Source organism: Lepisma saccharinum, chromosome 7, assembly GCF_977018435.1.
Source record: "Lepisma saccharinum chromosome 7, izLepSacc3.1, whole genome shotgun sequence".
Taxonomy (NCBI): Eukaryota; Metazoa; Arthropoda; class Insecta; order Zygentoma; family Lepismatidae; genus Lepisma; species Lepisma saccharinum.
Window position 1 is genome coordinate 12,663,508 of NC_139235.1, and position 19,216 is coordinate 12,682,723.

Below are 19,216 nucleotides of genomic sequence, written 5' to 3' on the forward strand. Positions count from 1 at the left end.
TAGTCTTCTCCCTTCCTACATACTGATATAGTTCAGATCCCAGCACACGCCAATATATCTTACTGGTGGTTTACGCCGTTCGATATGTCAGTATCTATACCACTACAAATGAAAAATAGCCTGATTCAGCTATTATTCCCGGTCATCCGACAGGTTGACCAGAAGGATGTTCACCTTCCTTTCCCCTTGGCAGTGTCATTTTTACATGCCTATATAATTTCATACATAAAGATGTACATTTATTAAAATTAGTAATTTTTTTTTTACATGAACATCAGAAGAAACGTCCATTCCTAGTTCGTTAGCACAAACTAACTGCAAACGTAACTAATTTACTTTAAAAGGGTTACTTTGCAAAGTCTTACACCTACCTATGCAGTTCCTTGGACCAGCACTGAATGGGATGTAGGCGTATGGATGGCGAGTTTTCACTTTCTCGGGAAGAAAGTTATCGGGATTGAATTCATCGGGATTCGGGAAGATTTCGGGATTGCGATGGGCGTCGTAGATGTGTATTGATATTTGTGTGTCCTTTGGAATTGTGTAGCCACCTGAAAGAAAAATAGCCCTTAATATTATCCATAATGGAAAATCATCTTATACGTACAGGATAGGTAGGCCTATATCATATCAAAGCAAATGACACATGCATTAAATGGATTTTATTTAACCGGTACTTTTTTCTCATAGCTGAGAATAAGAAAGTTATTTGTGTTAATGAAAGAAATTTGGATGAATATATAAGAATGTACTATCATAACAGAATGTACAACAGTGTTTTAAAAGTACTAATAATGGATTTTGCATGATTATCATTTGTTTCTCCACACCACACCCGAACCTGTCCCCCACAGAAAGCACATGAAATCGTATGTACACACACATATTATACATATTAATGGCCTGTGTCAGATTGAGGTTTGAATCATCTGCATATATGTTGCACGAGCATTCCAATGTCATGGATGAGACTACATTTTTGACATCAAAGTGACTATTCTACTGATAGTTAAGCACAATTTTTCACACAGTTTCTGTACAATGAATTATGGAACTAAACACTGTTGATTAAACATAACTACCCTTAAAATACTTTCCCAGATTTATAGCTACAAGTTAACAATTTTGTGTCTCGAGTGGGATAATACATTGCCTCTTTACTTAATAAGAGATTTATTTTAATTTCCTTGAATTTTCAAATTATGAAAAATAAATTATTTAATACAAAGATGAAGTAATTCACCTTTGAATATTCTAGTGTAGCTGAGGGGTAAATGTAACAGTTAAAGGAGAAATTAATTGTTTTTGGTGTCACGGGTGGGACACAATACATAACAAAAGTAAATCAAAAAGTTAAAATAAACGAACCAAATGTAAAAATACCTTCTTACATAATTATATATAATACTTGAATTTTTATCCAAATGACGAGTTTAGATTGTTGACTCACAAGATAGAAAAAGAAGTTAACGGCATTTCATTTCATTTCAAAAATTGAGATTCAGGGGCACTTTGACATGGAATGCCCAAGATATATACATATATATATAATAAGGGAGAGTTTAATGAAGACCTTAATTTGTTTTTGTTTCTTATCTACTAGATTTCTGTATGTAGGGTTGCACAAGTCTGCTGCATTTTAGCACATACCTATTGCTGGTCTACATACTGTATATTTTCAACTTTGAGCTAGTGCCTGTATGCCTAAGAAGAATAAGTCTTTGGGGTCCACGTGCAGTCACTTATGAGCCACTGCGAAGGCCTTTCCGCCCATCTGCCTGCGAATCTGAGGCCATTGTCGAACTTTTTCTTCCATTAGTAATCTTGCTGGTGTGGTAAGCATGCACAGAGATATTGAATTTTCATTTATTGAGAAATTTCTTTAAATACGTTTTAGGCTGTCAGAAGGCACGAAACCACTCCTCTTCACTCGTACGAGTGTGTAGAGGGGACGCCATCTTTGAAATGACAAAAATGGTGTTTTGAAGCTCACTTGATTAGTGTTGCAGCCTTGAGGTCGTTTTGTAAATAACAGTTGGTACCTCATGTAAAATTGAGCTGTATAAAGTCTGTATTGGATTTCTAAGGTTTTGATTTGATACTTCTGATATCTATCTATATACATAAACAATCAATTGCCTGTGTCAGATTGAGATTTAAATTATCTGCATATAATATGTTGTAATTTTCATTGCAACTTCCTAATACTGTACCTTAGTTCTCCATATTTCTCACAGGATATATTAGAACTATAACTGTAAAATGATGTACGTTTGTCATGTAATACTTACAATATAATTTACTCTCCTGTGTACGTATATTCGATATACTAGTATTTTTAAATTATTTGATCCATTGTTTAAATTATAATAAGATTTTCGTTCACACTTGTAAGCTAGCTGTAAAATCTTGGGTTTGAAAGTGATATATCGTGGCTTTTACAGCTTGTATATAAACCTCCAGGCTGGGTGCAAACACGTGGCAACAAGAGAGGCTGCAGACAATTGCATTTGTATGACGCAGTTTATCAAACTTGCGGTTGAAGGGATGTTTGTGGAAGTGATCTATGGCACCAAAAAGGGACGGAGAGAGATGCTATTACTGCCCTCTGTGGGCGGTCGACATTATGTGTCGGTTGGTGCCAACAGGTGCAAGTTAGTAGCAGCTGGGTACGTAAGCTATCATCATGTGAATTCAGGCGTGGCAATGATTGCGATCGTGAATGACGTCAGAAGTCTGTTCTGATTTAGTTCTCAGCTCCAACTGTTCAGATCTAAATCTGGTAAAAGTCGTTTTCGTGTGGGTTGAAAACTTAATTAATCTCTTGGAACATTCTAAATTTACTAAATTTATTGGTGCAGTGGAAGATAAAGTTAGAGCTGCGTATAGTGCATAACCACGAATTATGATCGCTTTAGAACAAAACAACGATGAGAAATTCGTGTAATGCGAGGTTCATTGAAATGTGTGGCAGCAGCTTTTTATTTTCGATGCATGTTCATTTGATTTAATTTTTGTTATTTAGTATCGCTTTTCCGCTACTTTTGGCTAAACGCGAAGATGAAAATGAGTAATGGTATGATGGAATTGAAGAAGAGACATCACAAAGAACACTCATGCCAGCATTCGAACCCGGAACCCCCTGGCATCGTAACGCGCTGTGCTAACCACTCCGCCACGAAGGTTGGCACCAGGCGTGTTCAATCCATAATTTGGAATAGCGTCAAGATTGTAAATATTGTTTTTAACCATTTCTTTATTTGAAAATTTCCATTAACTCTAATAAAATGCAAATTTAAATATATTTCTTTGATGCTTGTATCGCTGCATATTAAAGTAACTAGACAGAAATGTGAAAATGTTTTATTCGTGATGAATAAACATGATATGACAAATAAATATACCATCCACATAGTCGCGATCAGCCGAAATTGGCATACAATCGACGTTAAATGAAACTACAAGTACGAATGGTTGTGAGCCAACAACATGGCGCCTACCTTGTATTTTAAACTTACCTAGTTTGAAGTCCTCTGTCGCTGTTCGACCTATCTGAGGCACGCTCGGATAGAGTCGCAAGGTCTCCTTTATACAGCGCTCTAGATACTGCATGTTGTTCAAGTCCTGCATGGTCGCTGGTCGGTCACTGTCACCGAATATCTCACTAAGCTCCTCAAAAATTTTATCCTGCAATTTGATAATAATATTAGTAACAGTAGAAAATAATAACTGAAATAGAACAAGTATAATCTTAAACTTTAAAACGGCGTATTTACCGGGGGATCAAGGCATACACTGTTCCCTGTATTATTTTACGTCAAATAGTTGTAACTGTTCTTAAGAACTTTACGTTTGCCACGGTTCAACCCTTGAAAGGAAGATCGTACCTGGTAACACTGACCATGTTTTTATACGTGATATACCGACGAAGAGTGTCTATTTTCAATAAGGCACTTAAAAAAATAGTATCTTCTTCATCACAAGCGAGATATGGGCTTGTGTAAGCTAACAGTCACATAATTCAAATGAGTTCTGGTTCGATTCAGTTTATGTCTGTGGTTAGAATTCTACATCAGACATGTTTTCGATTAGCTATCCTACCTGTGCACAAAATGCTTGTAAACCCTTTGCCATACTTTTTGAGTTTTATCTGCCTACCCTAATAAGGTATATAACTGACAGAGGCGAGTCACTACTTTTTGTACAAACACATGGCTTGTGTTGTTTGTCTTGTCTATCTTGTAGTTAGGTTATCGCTTTTTTGTACATGAATTCAGTGGTGGCATAAAAGCTCTGCAACTGGTAAAAATTGTGTTTGATAGCTTCAGTGATCTCTGATTTGAATACTGGATGAATACTACATGACTGTTCGGTAAAAAGAACGTAAGTCAAAAAAGGCAATTTTTCAGCAGGGAGTTATTTATGTTAATTCTTTTAATAGAGAGCATTACAGACATGATATGCATGTTGACATCACTGTATAGAATATTTACATGTACCCAATATAAATTTATATTTTTAATATTTCTTTAATTGGTTCATTGTTACTTAAATGCTTGCAACAGAAAATAGGAGTTTGTGTCTACCTAAATATGTCGATAAAACTTTGTCATTTGTTAAGGCTGGATTTTCATTAGATAACGCTCCTCCATTGGTTAAAGCAACATTTGAATTTAATTATACTTCTTGCGTATTTAGATTGTGTTTTAAGTTAGTGACACTTGACACTTATTAACACTGACTTTACATTTAGAGACAGTTCGTAACTGGTTAAGACTGAATTTATCACACCTCGTCATTGGTTAAGACCTGAATTTGCATTTTGGTGACATCTCATCATTCGTTCAAATTGAAAATTGCTTTTGTTGGTTACACTTTCTCAATTGTTGAGATTGAATTTACGTTTTCTGATTTTGGTTACGTTATTCATGAATTTTGCATTTAAAGTCACTTCTTCATTGATTTTGCATTTGGTGACAGTTCATCAACAGTTAATACCGAATTTACGTTTTGGCGACCCCTCGTGACTGATTGAGAATTAATTTGCATTTGTGACACTTCGTTGTTGGTTGAGACTAAATTTGCCTTTTGGTTAGACTTCGAAATGAATTTACATTTGGTGACCTTTTATTATTACTTAATACATTTGGCGACACTTCGCCTTTGGTTAAATTATAACGTTGAACATACCTGAATTTCTGGATGTGACCCCAAGGTGAACAAAGCCCAGCACATTCCTGTAGCTGTTGTGTCATGACCCTGAAAATTAAGATATAGATAAATTCTAAATGTGTTCTATTACATATTGGCATAAAATGATATTGAGCTTATTTTAAAAGAAAATGACTATAATTCGTAAACAGCATACATTTTAAGATAAGAATATCCGACGTTTCGGTAGGTATAAAGCCAACGTCGCCAGAAAAAGCTTAAAGGAAAGGGAATGACAATCATCGTTTCGTCATTGTACATCATTTACTCATCCAATCAGTATGTAGAATGTATATTACCTATAAAAAGAGAATACATAACAACAATATGAAAATTACCATTCATATTACTGTTCAGGAGAACTGTCATCATTAACAAACGTGAAGTAATTCATTTGTATTTGCATCTTAAAACAATAATACATCAATCAGGTGAAGAGTCGGCATCAGTTTGGTGAGTAGTCGAGTACTGGAGAAAGTATTTCAGTAGTTCTTCCCTGTGACGTTACATGCCGACGTCTGCAGAATTACCTTGATCAACAACCGAACAGTGGCTTTAGCAAGCGAAACTTCTTCCAGTACTCACTTCAAAGGTAACGCAAGAGTGACCTTTGCTCTTGAAAGCTTGGAATGTTGTCCAGGACGTACTTGATTGCAGTTAGCTCTTCAAATCTGTGTTTTTTTTCAGAACTCGCTTACTCGATAACCATAGAATGATTTTAACGCTGAAAAGCGTGAAATATTATCCAAAACTCTCCTGGATGATCATATAAGAGTGGAGTTTGCACGAAAAGCCTGGAAAATTCTCCAAAACTCACCTGAATGAGCATCTGTGGGTGGAGTTTGCCCTGAAAAGCCTGGAAAATTCTCCAAAACTCACCTAGATGAGCATCTGAGGGTGGAGTTTGCCCCGCAAAGTCTGCAAAATTCTCCAAAACTCACCTAGATGAGCATCTGAGAGTGCAATTTGCCCTTGAAAGTTTGGAATATTCTCCAAAACTCACTTAGATGAGCATCTGAGAGTTGAGTTTGACCCGGAAAACTTGGAATATTCTCGAAAACTCGTCTAGATGATCATCTGAGAGTGAAGTTTGCCTGGGAAGCTTGGAATATTTCCCAACTCACCTGGATGAGCATCTGAGAGTGGAGTTTGTCCCGGAAAACTTGGAATATTTTCCAGAACTCATCTATATGACCATCTGAGAGTGCAATTTGCCCTGGGAAGCTTGGAATTTTCTCCAAAACTCACCTAGATGAGCATCTGAGAGTGGAGTTTACCTGAATGCCGGGAATATTCTCCAAAACTCATCTAGATGATGATCTGAGAGTGGAGTTTGCCCTAAAAAGCCAGAATATTCTTCAAAACTCACCTAGATTAGCATCTGAGAGTGGCCTTTGCCTTGGAAATTTTCGAATGTTCTTCAAAACTGACCAGGCCAGCAACCTTACATAATATTTCTCTTCCTTCCAAGGAAGGCCTCTAAAACATACTTATAATCCATTACGTACCTCAAACATGAAAGTATCGACCTCTTCTCTGATTTCCTGGTCAGTTAACTTAGTTCCATTCACAGACGCCTCTATGAGTAGATCGAGGAAGGCTTCCCTCTTCTTCATTCCTGAAATTCGTAAACGTACAGTAGCGATAAAGATCAAAATTAGACTATCTTAAATTCAATGTGCATTCTCCAGTTTAATTCATTATTTTTTTAAAAAAATTAGCATTGGAGATATCCCAAATCTTGCACAATCCAGGAGAATCTTCCTCAAATTACTCGAAACTAGGTTTCTTTCACAGCCGATGTGTGTAAACCGGTTTAACTATCCTACCTCTCCTCCTTAGAAATCTATTTGGGAGAAGCACATTGTCTCATTCGGTGACGGTGGTAGAGAGACAGAGGTTGAACGTCCATTGTTCTTCTACATGAAATGCACTTTTTATATGGCATGCAGCATATATTATACGAGACTGGTCCCAGAAAATATTTTCGACCCCATCTGCCTCGTTACTTAAATCATTTCATACGCCTTCGTTGGTTTCAGTGTCAACACCTAAGAGGTATCTAGGTGCCTACATTTACCCATTGTTGTTACATTACCAGGGGACGAGAGTTGAAAAAATTTGGATTGGTCTTTGCTGTTTTACATTGTTTTCAATTGCATCTTAAAACTTTCGATATGCTTGAGGACCTCTACTTGTCCACATCCTAAGGAAATTTCTACATTAGAGTTAAAACTCGTTTGGTATTTAAATAAATATAAATACAGCATGCATTGTAGTAAATAAAAATATTTTCTATTCTATTCTATTCCATATTTTTGTTAGGAACTTACCGACTGCAAGTTCATCGTTCTGATTAGTCTGTTTTCCCAATTGCTTCATCTTCGTCCGCTCCTGCTTCCTTTCCTTTATCACCTGTTATAGAGGAAAACAGATGAAGTAATATGAGATCTCTGATGTCCTATTTCACTTTTAGACAGAAAACTATACTGGTTGAAAATGTTTCCATGACACCTTTTTCAACTGAATTATTTTGAGACAATTGTTGTGCTAGTTTCAACAATAATTCTCAATTACCAATGCATTGTTTATCTAACAGTGTCATGAATGTCACAACCACTTAATAGATTGTATTGTTTGAATATCGCCGATCACCACGACAACCTATCAACGATCTATGCTACTGATTTTTATAAGGCACTTGTCATACCGGAAAGAAAGCTCTTGTGGTTACTCGTTAAAGTCATCTGCCAACTGCGTGAAATCTGCTCAATGAAAAACATTGCATCAGCAACGTGAATGGAAGATTCTGCTCGTGGCAAGTGATCAGGTGGCAGATTCTACTTCCTTATAATACCACTACCACTACTGGAACTACCCTATGGATGTATGGGGCTACCTTCTGGTAAGGTACCAAAAAGTCAAAGTAGTACACCTCGGAAATAACTTCTTTTGTCCATCGAGGCTCTCGCACCTGGACTCATAGCCAGAATAATAATTTGTAGGGCTGTGTTGTCATGTGGTTGTCCTTGTGTGTGCTGAGTGTCTCTTTACAGCCTCAGCATTAAACCTATGTAAGGCAATTTTGGTCCTCAGAGATAGTGTAGTTTTAGTTCTTGTTTAGTAATGAATCTAACAATTCGTTATAAATAATGAGCGAGGAAGTTTTAACAGAGGTATTTTATCTTATTCTTAAGGGTCTGTTCTCAATTTTGTTTTAGTTAGGACGGGCTCTATGAGCTGACGTGACAATACCATACAAATTATGCAGTCAATCGATATACTACAAGTACTCAGTTATTCTAACGATAGGTTGCTTCTTTTAATTATTGTATTGCTCACGTGTACCTATGATTCATTATAACATTAGATTATAGAGGAAGTGTACCAAATGTGGGCCCCGTCCTTAGAGCGGGCCCCATACATTTCTGCTCTTGATTATGCTGTAGCTTGGCGGAAATACATGGACCTGGTAGCTTACGTTATTCTCACATACAGTGCTTACGCCCATGTTGATTACTGCGTCTGTTGTTCTCGAATCAGCTCGTGAGTGATTTTGGCCAAGTGGAAAGTTTTATTACTCCCACGTTCAATTGTCGTACTTCGATCACGTGCGAGATAAATGCGTCAACTCTTCTATGAACTTAATCCTAGGTATATGAGCTATCTTTCTATGTAACTGGTAAGTAACAGACGGGAATGAGTGAGAAATATTTAGCATGAAAAAATAAGCACTTGTGGTCCTAAAGTGCACCCCCCCCCCCACGTCTTTCCAGTGGGTTCTGTGCTCTTTATGGCCCCATGTAGATTGTACAGGGGCTGACAAAGACATTTGGATTTGTGATTACTGTAAGTCTTTGATTCTTTGAGTTTTCTTTGAAGATTCCATTCTTCTCTTTCTTTCAGGTTATCAAAGTTTCTTGTGATACAATGTGCTTAACATTCAGAAAACATTTTGTTTTATTCCACAACCTTACATGTATTGTATTTCAGCTTATATCACTATAATTTATGCTGTTGCTAATTGTACTAAATTTAAGGAGGCCAGTTTATGAACGTTTTTTCCCAATGTTCAAAATTGCATCTCTTTGAAAAAATTAAAATTTTCACAATGAAGCCATTTTTTCTCGCTATGGGAGGAGATATACTAAATAAATACATAACGAACTATTTCAGGCATAAGTACCATTTATTTTTGCTTGATGCTTTTCTTTATATGTGGCTCAAAACAAACGGGGTCCCACATTTGGTTCACTTCCTCTATGTATTATTCTTGACGAATATATCCTTATCACATTTCTTACCTTTTCAACAATTTTATACAGAAACAAAACAGGTCAACATTAATTAGAATTATAAAGGAATAGTTCACTTATAATACCACGGATTTTACTAGCAAAAAAGTTCAAACTCTCACCCTATTGGTAAAGCCGTGCAGTATTTTGAGACACTCTGCAGATTCCTTTCCTGTCGGACTGAGGTTGAAAGTCCAGTTAGGATACAGCCATGGACGAGCTAGTCTGTAGATTGTCAGTTCACTTAGTCTGAAAAGATTAAGGTTCTTTGCTTACTTTACCGATTGGAGTGGAAACTTGATATGGATTGAAGTAAGCGGCCCTCTTTGGTGGAATTCTTAGCACAGCGCTCTACGATACTAGGAGTGGTTCGATTTGAGACATGAGTGTGCTTTATGGGTGACAATTCATTAATTTCATCACCCATTCTCATCTTCGCCATTGACCAAAAGTGGCAGACAAGCGAAGTAAAATGAACAAAATCAATCAAATCAATGGTTGAATTAAAGAGAGAGAAGTGAAATCATACGATGAAAAAGAAAACTAACTTTTTCTATTTATGATAACTTGTTGATATCTTATCGTCCACCAATTAGAGAAGTTTGCTTATTACATAAAACCGCAGATTGATTGTTATTTCCAATTTGATTATCTGCAAGGAGCTTCGAAAAAATCTACTGAACTGGACTTGAAATGTATGGGAGCGTGTGAAACTGAAACACGATAGAGCAAATGCTAACACGACAAATAAATAAATAGAAAATTAGTTGTTAGATAAAAATTAAACATGTACTTTTGTCAATTCATTCTCCCGTCATATATAACTTTTGCGATTTACATCTTAAGCTGCTTTAGTATACAATGGAATAAACAAAATATTAAAAAATGTTCTTTTAAATATTTTAGAATGTATGGATCGCTTATGCTATAGCAGTAACTTTATATCAAGATGATTTGTTATTAGTTATTGTAATGTAACTTATGGATTAATTTAGACATGTACGTTACCTGTACACTGCATTCACGTATCCAGAAGAGGACGATGATTGTGCGTTTATTTTAGTCCCCATTGCTGTCTCTGGAATGCATAAAGATTACTAATAGAGTTTTGGAATAGGAATCGCCTTTTAGATGAAATTACTGATACAAGTAGGTTAGTTCTGCACAATTTACGATAGTTAAATAAAGCAAGGTTAGTGTTTCTTGTGAAACGTAAATAATTTTATGACTTGACTTCATGTTAAAATAATGGTTACGACACAGGTGTCGGAAGTGAGGGTACAATTGAAATACACCCCAGTGGTAATTTAGAAACACCTTTAGAGGGACAAGGGTGTATTAGTATATTGCAAATGCCTTAAGCAAGCAAAGGTTTGAATGCCGCGATAAAATTGCAGGAAGTCGATTACAGCAAGCAAACGTTTGAGACTATTGCACACGTCAAATGTTTGTCAGTGTGGAACGCATTGACTATGACCTGGAACTATGCTAATCACATGAGTTTACCCGAGTTTCACACAGGTTTTGCTGTCATGCTGCGTGCCACTATTTGGGATTTGTTTCTATAGCTCAGTTGGCACTGTCATTCGGGTGTAAGTTGTTCAAATGATCCAATGATCTTTCTCAGCTTGTAAATTCTTTCACATCAGTTTTATATCAACAAAGCATCGGCGATGATGGGTTAAACCATTTTGAAACGTATGTTTGTCTCCGCGGTATTTCACCCTGAATTGATATGATTCGAACGTCGACCACTTCTTAAGGCTCGGCTAGAGCTTTGGTTGACGCGAAGGCATTTTTTTCTATTTCCTTTCAAAAACCGCTGTGATATTTCAAAATCCGAATAATTGCATGTGCTGAGAATTCCTTCTAGAGCATTCCCGTGAATCTTCATGTGGTTTGCTATCGCTTTTGGCTAGTTATTATCAATAGTGTCGTGATTACGTAAATTATTGATAACATCTAGGCAATAGCGAAGGCAAACCACGTACACATTGACGTGAATGCTCTAGAAGGAATTTTCAGCACATGTAATTATTCGGATTTTGGAATCTCGCAGCGGATTTTTGAAAGGAGATAAAAATTTGAAAAAAATTGCCTTCGCGTCAGCCAAAGTATACTCTAGCCCTTTTTTCCGGCTGAATTTATATGCGGTCTAGCAACCTCCCCCGCGATTAATTTAAATACGGCACATTAACCTTTTTCTGGCTGCTTTAAATTCCGTCCAAGAACTTCTTTTCCAGACGAATTTAAATACTGTCCAGGAACCTTTTTTCGGCTGAATTTAAATTCAATCCTTGAACATTTTTCCGGATCAATTTGAATACGGTCCAGGAACCTTTTTTCCGGATCATTTTAAATATGGTCCAAAAACCTTTTTTTCCGGATCATATTAAATACGGTCCAGGAACCTGTTTTTACTGATCAATTTAGATACGGTCCAGAAACCTTTTCTCCGGATCAATTTAAATACTCTCCACACAGAGAACTCGAAATGCATCAAATGACACACCTAAACGTGTAATCTTGGATTATTAGAAATTGGCTCGGGGTTTGATGCACTTTCACTGCATCAAATGGGATTTCGACTGTGGAGTGTGTCTTTTGATGCATCTTAGTGTGTCAATTACCCGTCCGATGGGATTTTATTCATCTAAATGCATATCTTTCAATTTACACACTTATATGCATAATTCTTTCTAAGCAACTGTTTGATGATTTTACTTACCTTATATGGAAAATAAATTTTGAACTCTTACGATAATATGAAAGGAATTTTGAATTTATCAGCTTACAAATTGATTGTTTGATTGAATTGGTGTTTTAAGTCCACTTTATGCACAGTAAGGAACTTTTCCCTTGCAGGTATGCAACCGCTTGAGCAAGAAAAAGAAAAAAATTGATGCATTTCAATGTGTCACTCTACACACTAAAGATGCATCAATTTTTTTGACTCCAACGGCACGTTTAGGTGCATCAAACGAAATATCCACTTTAATGTCATTTGACACATTTATTTTGATGCATTTAGGTGCATCTTTCAGTTTGATGCATTTTAGTGAATCATTTGACACATTTTTAATGTGTCATTGGAGTCAAAAAAATTACGCACTTTTGTGTGTCAATTGACACACTTTGAGTTCTGTGTGCAGGAACATTCTTTTCAATGAAACAATACGCAACTTCTACCAAATCTAAATTGTGCGAGGAAGAAAGGTTCCAACCCTGCAGCGAAACCCAATAGAACCCATTAGAATTTATGGGTTTCTGTACCTTTAACAAACCTGCCCACGATGAGAACACTTGATTATTTAGCCTAACCCTGAGCACAACTTACCGCAAATGATGTCCAGTGCGCAGGCCGTGATGTAAGGGTAGACGTTGAACTTCTCAGAGTTAACCTCCTTCTTCAAATTCTGCACCAGCACCTCTGAGTTCTCGTTGAACACCTGCACGAAGTTATCCAGGATCTTGAAGTGAAAGGTGGGGGTGATCATCTTCCTGTGGGAGTGCCACTTGGATCCTGGTGGGACAGGAGGAAAATATGAGTACATGAGGCACGAGTTACACGTTCTCTAGCATGTGTGACATTTCCATAGAAACGAAAGCGTTTATAGATTTCTTTAGGAACGTTAATTCGAAATTGGTTATATGTGCGTGATTATGTCTTGCCCTCTCGCATGTTGAGAGATGGGGTTCCTCAATGCTCATAATTACTTTGGAAATGCATCTAGAAGTGAAGGAAGAGATACAATTGAGCACATTCGCTTTCTTTGAAAAGTTTAGAACTTAACGTTCTGTGTGTACGTGCTTAAATATTGTTCAAATATTTAAAATATTATTGTATATTTCTTAATAATAAATTTCAGTAAGTATTGTCCGTTTCGCAATCGTTAGTAATGCTTCAAGTAAACGAATTTAATAGGCCCATACGAAAATCACTTACCCCTGTTTTCGGGGCAAAATTCCCCTTTCTTTAGGTTTCCTAGCAATGTCGTTTGCCACGGTGAAGAACAAACATGGTAAACACGACAAGCAATTTAAGACAGGCATGATGGAACTATTTTCGTATTTTGAGTACTAAGTTGTACATAACTGTTTATGTAATCTCTGGACTGAATCATCTTATGTAGATGCCATTCTTGTTTGATGCACGTTTTCAAACTAGGATTTGAATAATCTGCGTTACTGTTCATCTCGAGGGTAAAGCAACTAACTAACTAACTCTCTAGCCTTCTTAAAACCGGAGGTTTATAGCTGCAGCAACACAGGCCTTCCATCTGTCCCTATCCTGAGCAAGATCAATCCAATCTTTTCCATACCTACCGATTTCCATTAGGTCAATCTCTCCATCTTCGTCTTGGCCTTCCTACTGGTCCTTTTAAACATTCAAAAGGATAAAGTATGAGAACAAAAATTTCAGGTTTTCCCCCTGGAAACGGACGTTGCTAGGGACGCCAGAACAAGGCATTATCAGCCTTAAAAGGAGGTGAGTGAGTGATGATTGAACTATGTACGGCGAGTTTTAGAGCACCCGACCCAAAGACGAGTAGCACAAATAAGCATAACTTACCAGAGATGAATTTATTGTAATTCGTTTATCTGTGGTTTTACTGAAGTCTCAAATCTTGTTGCCATGACTCTCCGAAAGATGAGTCCGAAGCAACTATTTGATAATGAGCCAGCTAAAAATGTGCTACTATCACCACAAGATAAGTCCTATCAGCTTCAAGGTCAAGAGATGTTTTGCACTCTTATTCTTGTTGACAATGTTACATGATACATTGTTGTTGTACGTCGAATGTGGTGCTTGAGATAAGGCGTTGGTGTTGAATAACCGTATCTCTGAAAGTTCAAGTATGTAAAGCTGGCAGATGATAGAATTTTTAGTTTAATAAATGATTAATAGAATTCATATTCAGGTACGTTTGAAAGTTTTGCACAAAATATTACCTCATGGTCTACTAAAATACCACTAGACGTATTTACGATTTCGTCGGAAGGATTGTGAGCAAGGTAGATTGATATAAATCAGGTTGATTTAATCAATTTAAGGAAATAGTTTTTGGAATAATGTATATAAGGTTTTGTAGATATCAGAATCACTTTTGGTGAAAGTACATTAATCTCGTAATCATTTAATGGTGTTTCTTCGAGTCCTAAGAATGAAAAAAGAAAGAAAATATATGTACTGATGGGGTGAAGCTGAACTTAGTTCACTGTAAACACACTTAAATTTATCTAGATTTAAAATTCAATATTTTTTGTTATAAAAGCATTTTGTCTAGAATAATATACGTACAAAATATTAATCATGCTAAACTGTAAATAGTGTAATTATCATTAAACTGTAAATAATATGGCAGCTGATACTTTGCAAACTATCATTAAAAGAAATTCCCAAAATTCAACTACAAGGACTATAAACAAATTTTAAGTTACGATTATATAGTACATCCAGAATGTTTAATTTTCACTGGGAGAAATGTTACTGAAATTATTATAGTTTCATTAACACACTCAGCAAACGTTCCCATAGTAGATTCATACTGCATATACAGTAGCAGAAACAGAAAAATGCATATTTACATATAATTGTTAATTTGCTTTAATAAAACTGTTGAAGTATTTTACCAGAAAAAAGCCTTTGGAATTGGGTGGGATAGATGAAATGATGAAGACTATACTTTCCTGAAATTTATTTGTATTTAAATGCGTAATATTAAAATGTTCATTTTATTAAACAATCTAACTGCACATTTAACCGCTCCCTCTCGATAATACAAGAGTTATCGAGTTACAAGTAGATGCTACAAAGATATGTGACTTCACGATAGCGCCGCCGTCTGCTAGCGGAACTGAATTTCAGTTGCAAATCTCTTCCATTGCATTATGGTAAACAGTCAGTGCTTGGGTGTCCGCACTGTTCAGTCCGCAGTTCTTAAATAAAGTTCGACATTGTGAGATAGCAGCTTAGTTTATTATGGCACCAAAGAGGAATTTGCAAGATTATTTATATACTTCAAAGTGGATTTATTTCTTTTTTAAGAAGTGTAAAGAATGTGGTAATGGATATGTAGACACACACAACTTTGTCGGGTCCAGCACCCCTCCAAGCTTCCGGTTAGCAGTGTCCCAATTTTCACTTATGAAATATATCAACCCTAATCATACCAAAAGTTGAACCCCCCCCCCGTACGTGAACTATATACAGGGTGACTGGTAATTAGATGTATTCCCTGAAAGGGGTTAAAGTAGAGACAATTTGCAATAAATGTGACCATATGATACCCCGTCCGAAAATTAGTAGTTTTCGAGATAATCGAATTTCAATTGTTTTTTTAAAAAACTGACACTTTTCCACAGAAAATCATGAATTGAGAAAAAACTGCTCATTGTATGGAACTTATTTCAGCGTTTTCTGATAGCTAACGAATAAGTGGTTCGTCGAAAAAAAGTTTTTCCCAAATAACAATCACATGTAAGTACCGGGTGGGTCTAAACTTACAACTGATGATAAAAAAATGCACTCTTAGTTTACTTGGCAACGTATTAATAACAAAAATGGTATGACACGAAGCGTACAAATTACTTTAATTACTTCCTTGTGTCATCTGCTATCCAACAAAGTACAAATGTTGCTGACATTGACATTTGTGTACAAGAAATAATACTTCATTCATCTTCATGTGAATGGAATCAATGAACAATACAATTAAAGAAAATTACACGTCTTGCTCAAAGTGGGCACCTCCGTTACGAATGCAGGCACGCAGGTTTTTACGGACATTTGTTCTCTTAACTCGTGATGTGATGGTGTCCTTGATGTGTTGACCAGCTGCTAAGATCTTCTCCCTGAGATCTTCTTGCGAGTTTACCGGTGTCTTGTCATGTGGCTCCAAATGTAAAAGTCGCAAGGCGTCAAATAGATCGGGGGATCGAGCTGGGCAGTCATCATGCTGATAAATCATGTCACGTCTTGTAGCTAGAGTCACATCCTCCAACAACATTGCCATCCCGTTCCTCAAAAAATGTTCATAAGTGATGCCATTTAAGATTTGGGGCAGGAAAAATGGCTCGATCAAATGATTGTTGATTACGCCCATCCATACTTCTGCCTGGGCGTGCGACAGTGGCTGGATGAAAATTACCCAAAGAAATGCATTGGCCGAGGCGGCCCGTTTCCCTGGCCGGCTCGATTCCCCGATTTGACGTTTTGCTACTTCTACATTTGGAGCCACATGACAAGACACCGGTAAACTCGCAAGAAGATCTCAGGGAGAAGATCTTAGCAGCTGGTCAACACATCAAGGACACCATCACATCACGAGTTAAGAGGCCAAATGTCCGTAAAAACCTGCGTGCCTGCATTCGTAACGGAGGTGCCCACTTTGAGCAAGACGTGTAATGTTCTTTAATTGTATTATTCATTGATTCCATTCACATGAAGATGAATGAAGTATTATTTCTTGTACACAAATGTGAATGTCAGAAACATTTGTACTTTGTTGGATAGCAGATGACACAAGGAAGTAATTAAAGTAATTTGTACGCTTCGTGTCATACCATTTTTGTTATTAATACGTTGCCAAGTAAACTAAGAGTGCATTTTTTTATCATCAGTTGTAAGTTTAGACTCACCCGGTACTTACATGTGATTGTTATTTGGGAAAAACTTTTTTTCGACGAACCACTTATTCGTTAGCTATCAGAAAACGCTGAAATAAGTTCCATACAATGAGCAGTTTTTTCTCAATTCATGTTTTTATGTGAAAAATTGTCATTTCTTTAAAAAACAATTGAAATTCGATTATCTCGAAAACTACTAATTTTCGGACGGGGTATCATATTGTCAAATTTATTGCAAATTGTCTCTACTTTAACCCCTTTCAGGGAATACATCTAATTACCAGTCACCCTGTATACACGCACATTTATAAAACTATGTATCTTCACCTACCTGTGCTCGTAAGCAACCCGGTTCCCAGCCATGAATGCAGAAATGCATAAATTGGGGCCTTGTCTAGATGCTTCGAACTGCTTAGAACAACCTGGAAATAAATCATAGCAGTTCTCTTGAATTATACAAATTTTGAAATTAATGAATGCGTTCAAGCATTAAAATTTTGGGGTGCGTCGGCACATATATTCATTTTAAACACTTCAAAGCATGGAGGAAAATATCCTCCTCTTATCTGAAGTCCTTACGTGCAAGTTAAGAAAGCCGCTCGAGAAATATTAGAAGTTAAGAAACATTCACAGGAAGTACACAATAGATAAAATTAAGGATACCCTAAAATCTATCTCAGAAACAGTTTAAGAGTCCCGCTCTTCTCAGAAAGTTAAACATCGCGATAAACTACAAGTGTCAGGAAAGCGACATAAATGAACAAAAATATAAACACGAAACTTCAAATTTCTTAACGAGAAGACACTACCTAATAATTACTTACAAAATGAAACCGACCTTTCATTTACCTCACGTGGGGTAACTTGAATAAGTGAGGCAAAATTATTTTCAGGAGAATGAAATCTGACTTACCTCAAAATCCTTAGGGTCTAGGATATCGACTTCCGGTATCCATCCAGCCCACATTCTATACAATGGGCCATATTTCTTTGCTATGTCCGATATGATGTTGAAAATTTCTGGAAAATGTGAGATAAACAATAAGAAATATAGGTTATCTTTGTACAGTAATAAGAAATCAGTTCACTTGTGGTTAATTCTTTAAGACCTGTTGGTGCAAAAGGGCCTCCCCGATGGCGCAGTGGTAGCGTCGTCGCCTTATAATCAAGGAGTCTCGAGTTCGATACCCGGTGGAGGCACCTAGTAGTTCGGATCCCACTTTAAACTGTAGGTCCAGTCCCAATTAGCCTTGTTATGCATAAAGTGGACTTTAAACACCAACTAAATAAATCAATCAATCTATTGGTGCACAATACCGCGTGTTTCATAAATAACTGAGTGGTTACAAAAAAAAATATTGCAAGTACTGAACTTACGTTAATGGAATCAGTCCAGAACGAAAGAGGAACCCAAACAGTTTCTTTTAACACCTGCAAATGGTTCAATGTATGCACCACGGCTGACACGGCACGCATCGACACGATTGTCTCTCATTTTTTGTAACTTTTGTCCACTCACTATGCTACAAAGGGAAATATACTGTCCTTGCCCCCCCCACCCCCCAGTTATGGACTGGTTATGGAATATCTAATACTGAAAGTCACTAGAGTTTTACCACAGTAAAGTTCCCCACTGCATTGGAAGATGAGAGTTTGGAGAGTGATTCTCTAGAATGTGGTTACGTTTACTTTTGTTGGGACAATAGGACATCCAGTGTTGAATCCAGATATTTCCTTCGTGGAAGGGGAGGGGGGGGTGATATCAAACTTCCCGGGGGGATGCCATAGAAACCAAATTATAATACTAAGACTATTAAATTACGCCTTATGCAATTAAGTGCACAAGCTCCTCAGTACCAGGGGTGTAAGGGGGTGATTCTTCCACGTTAGACACCCTGGACTGCAATTTGCAGACTAACGAGGCCCTGGCGACTGGCCCTATGGCCAGTATAATTCTGTGTTGTCCTGTATTTTGTCCTTAAGTGTGCTGAGTACCCCTTTACAGCCTCAGTTTTTAACCTAAGTCAGGATGTTTTAATATTTTAGTTATGCAACGTTACAGTTATGTTAAGTTATGGTAA

At 36.9% G+C, this 19,216-nt stretch overlaps 2 protein-coding genes across 2 annotated transcripts in view; one reads left to right on the forward strand and one right to left on the reverse strand.

The window, feature by feature from the left end:
• LOC145989730 (cell adhesion molecule Dscam1-like) overlaps window positions 1–19,216 on the forward strand; it is a 505,150-nt gene that overhangs the window by 6,993 nt on the left and 478,941 nt on the right. The window lies entirely within an intron of this gene.
• LOC145989733 (cytochrome P450 4C1-like) overlaps window positions 1–19,216 on the reverse strand; it is a 147,264-nt gene that overhangs the window by 3,608 nt on the left and 124,440 nt on the right. Inside the window, exons 3-12 of the mRNA XM_083125006.1 lie at window positions 18,049–18,155; window positions 17,467–17,557; window positions 12,844–13,029; window positions 10,515–10,584; window positions 9,629–9,755; window positions 7,545–7,626; window positions 6,720–6,829; window positions 5,191–5,259; window positions 3,519–3,687; window positions 372–551 (exon numbers count right to left, since the gene is read on the reverse strand). Coding sequence (XP_082981132.1) covers window positions 372–551; window positions 3,519–3,687; window positions 5,191–5,259; window positions 6,720–6,829; window positions 7,545–7,626; window positions 9,629–9,755; window positions 10,515–10,584; window positions 12,844–13,029; window positions 17,467–17,557; window positions 18,049–18,155 — 1,191 coding nt within the window. The remainder of the gene's footprint in view (window positions 1–371; window positions 552–3,518; window positions 3,688–5,190; window positions 5,260–6,719; window positions 6,830–7,544; window positions 7,627–9,628; window positions 9,756–10,514; window positions 10,585–12,843; window positions 13,030–17,466; window positions 17,558–18,048; window positions 18,156–19,216) is intronic.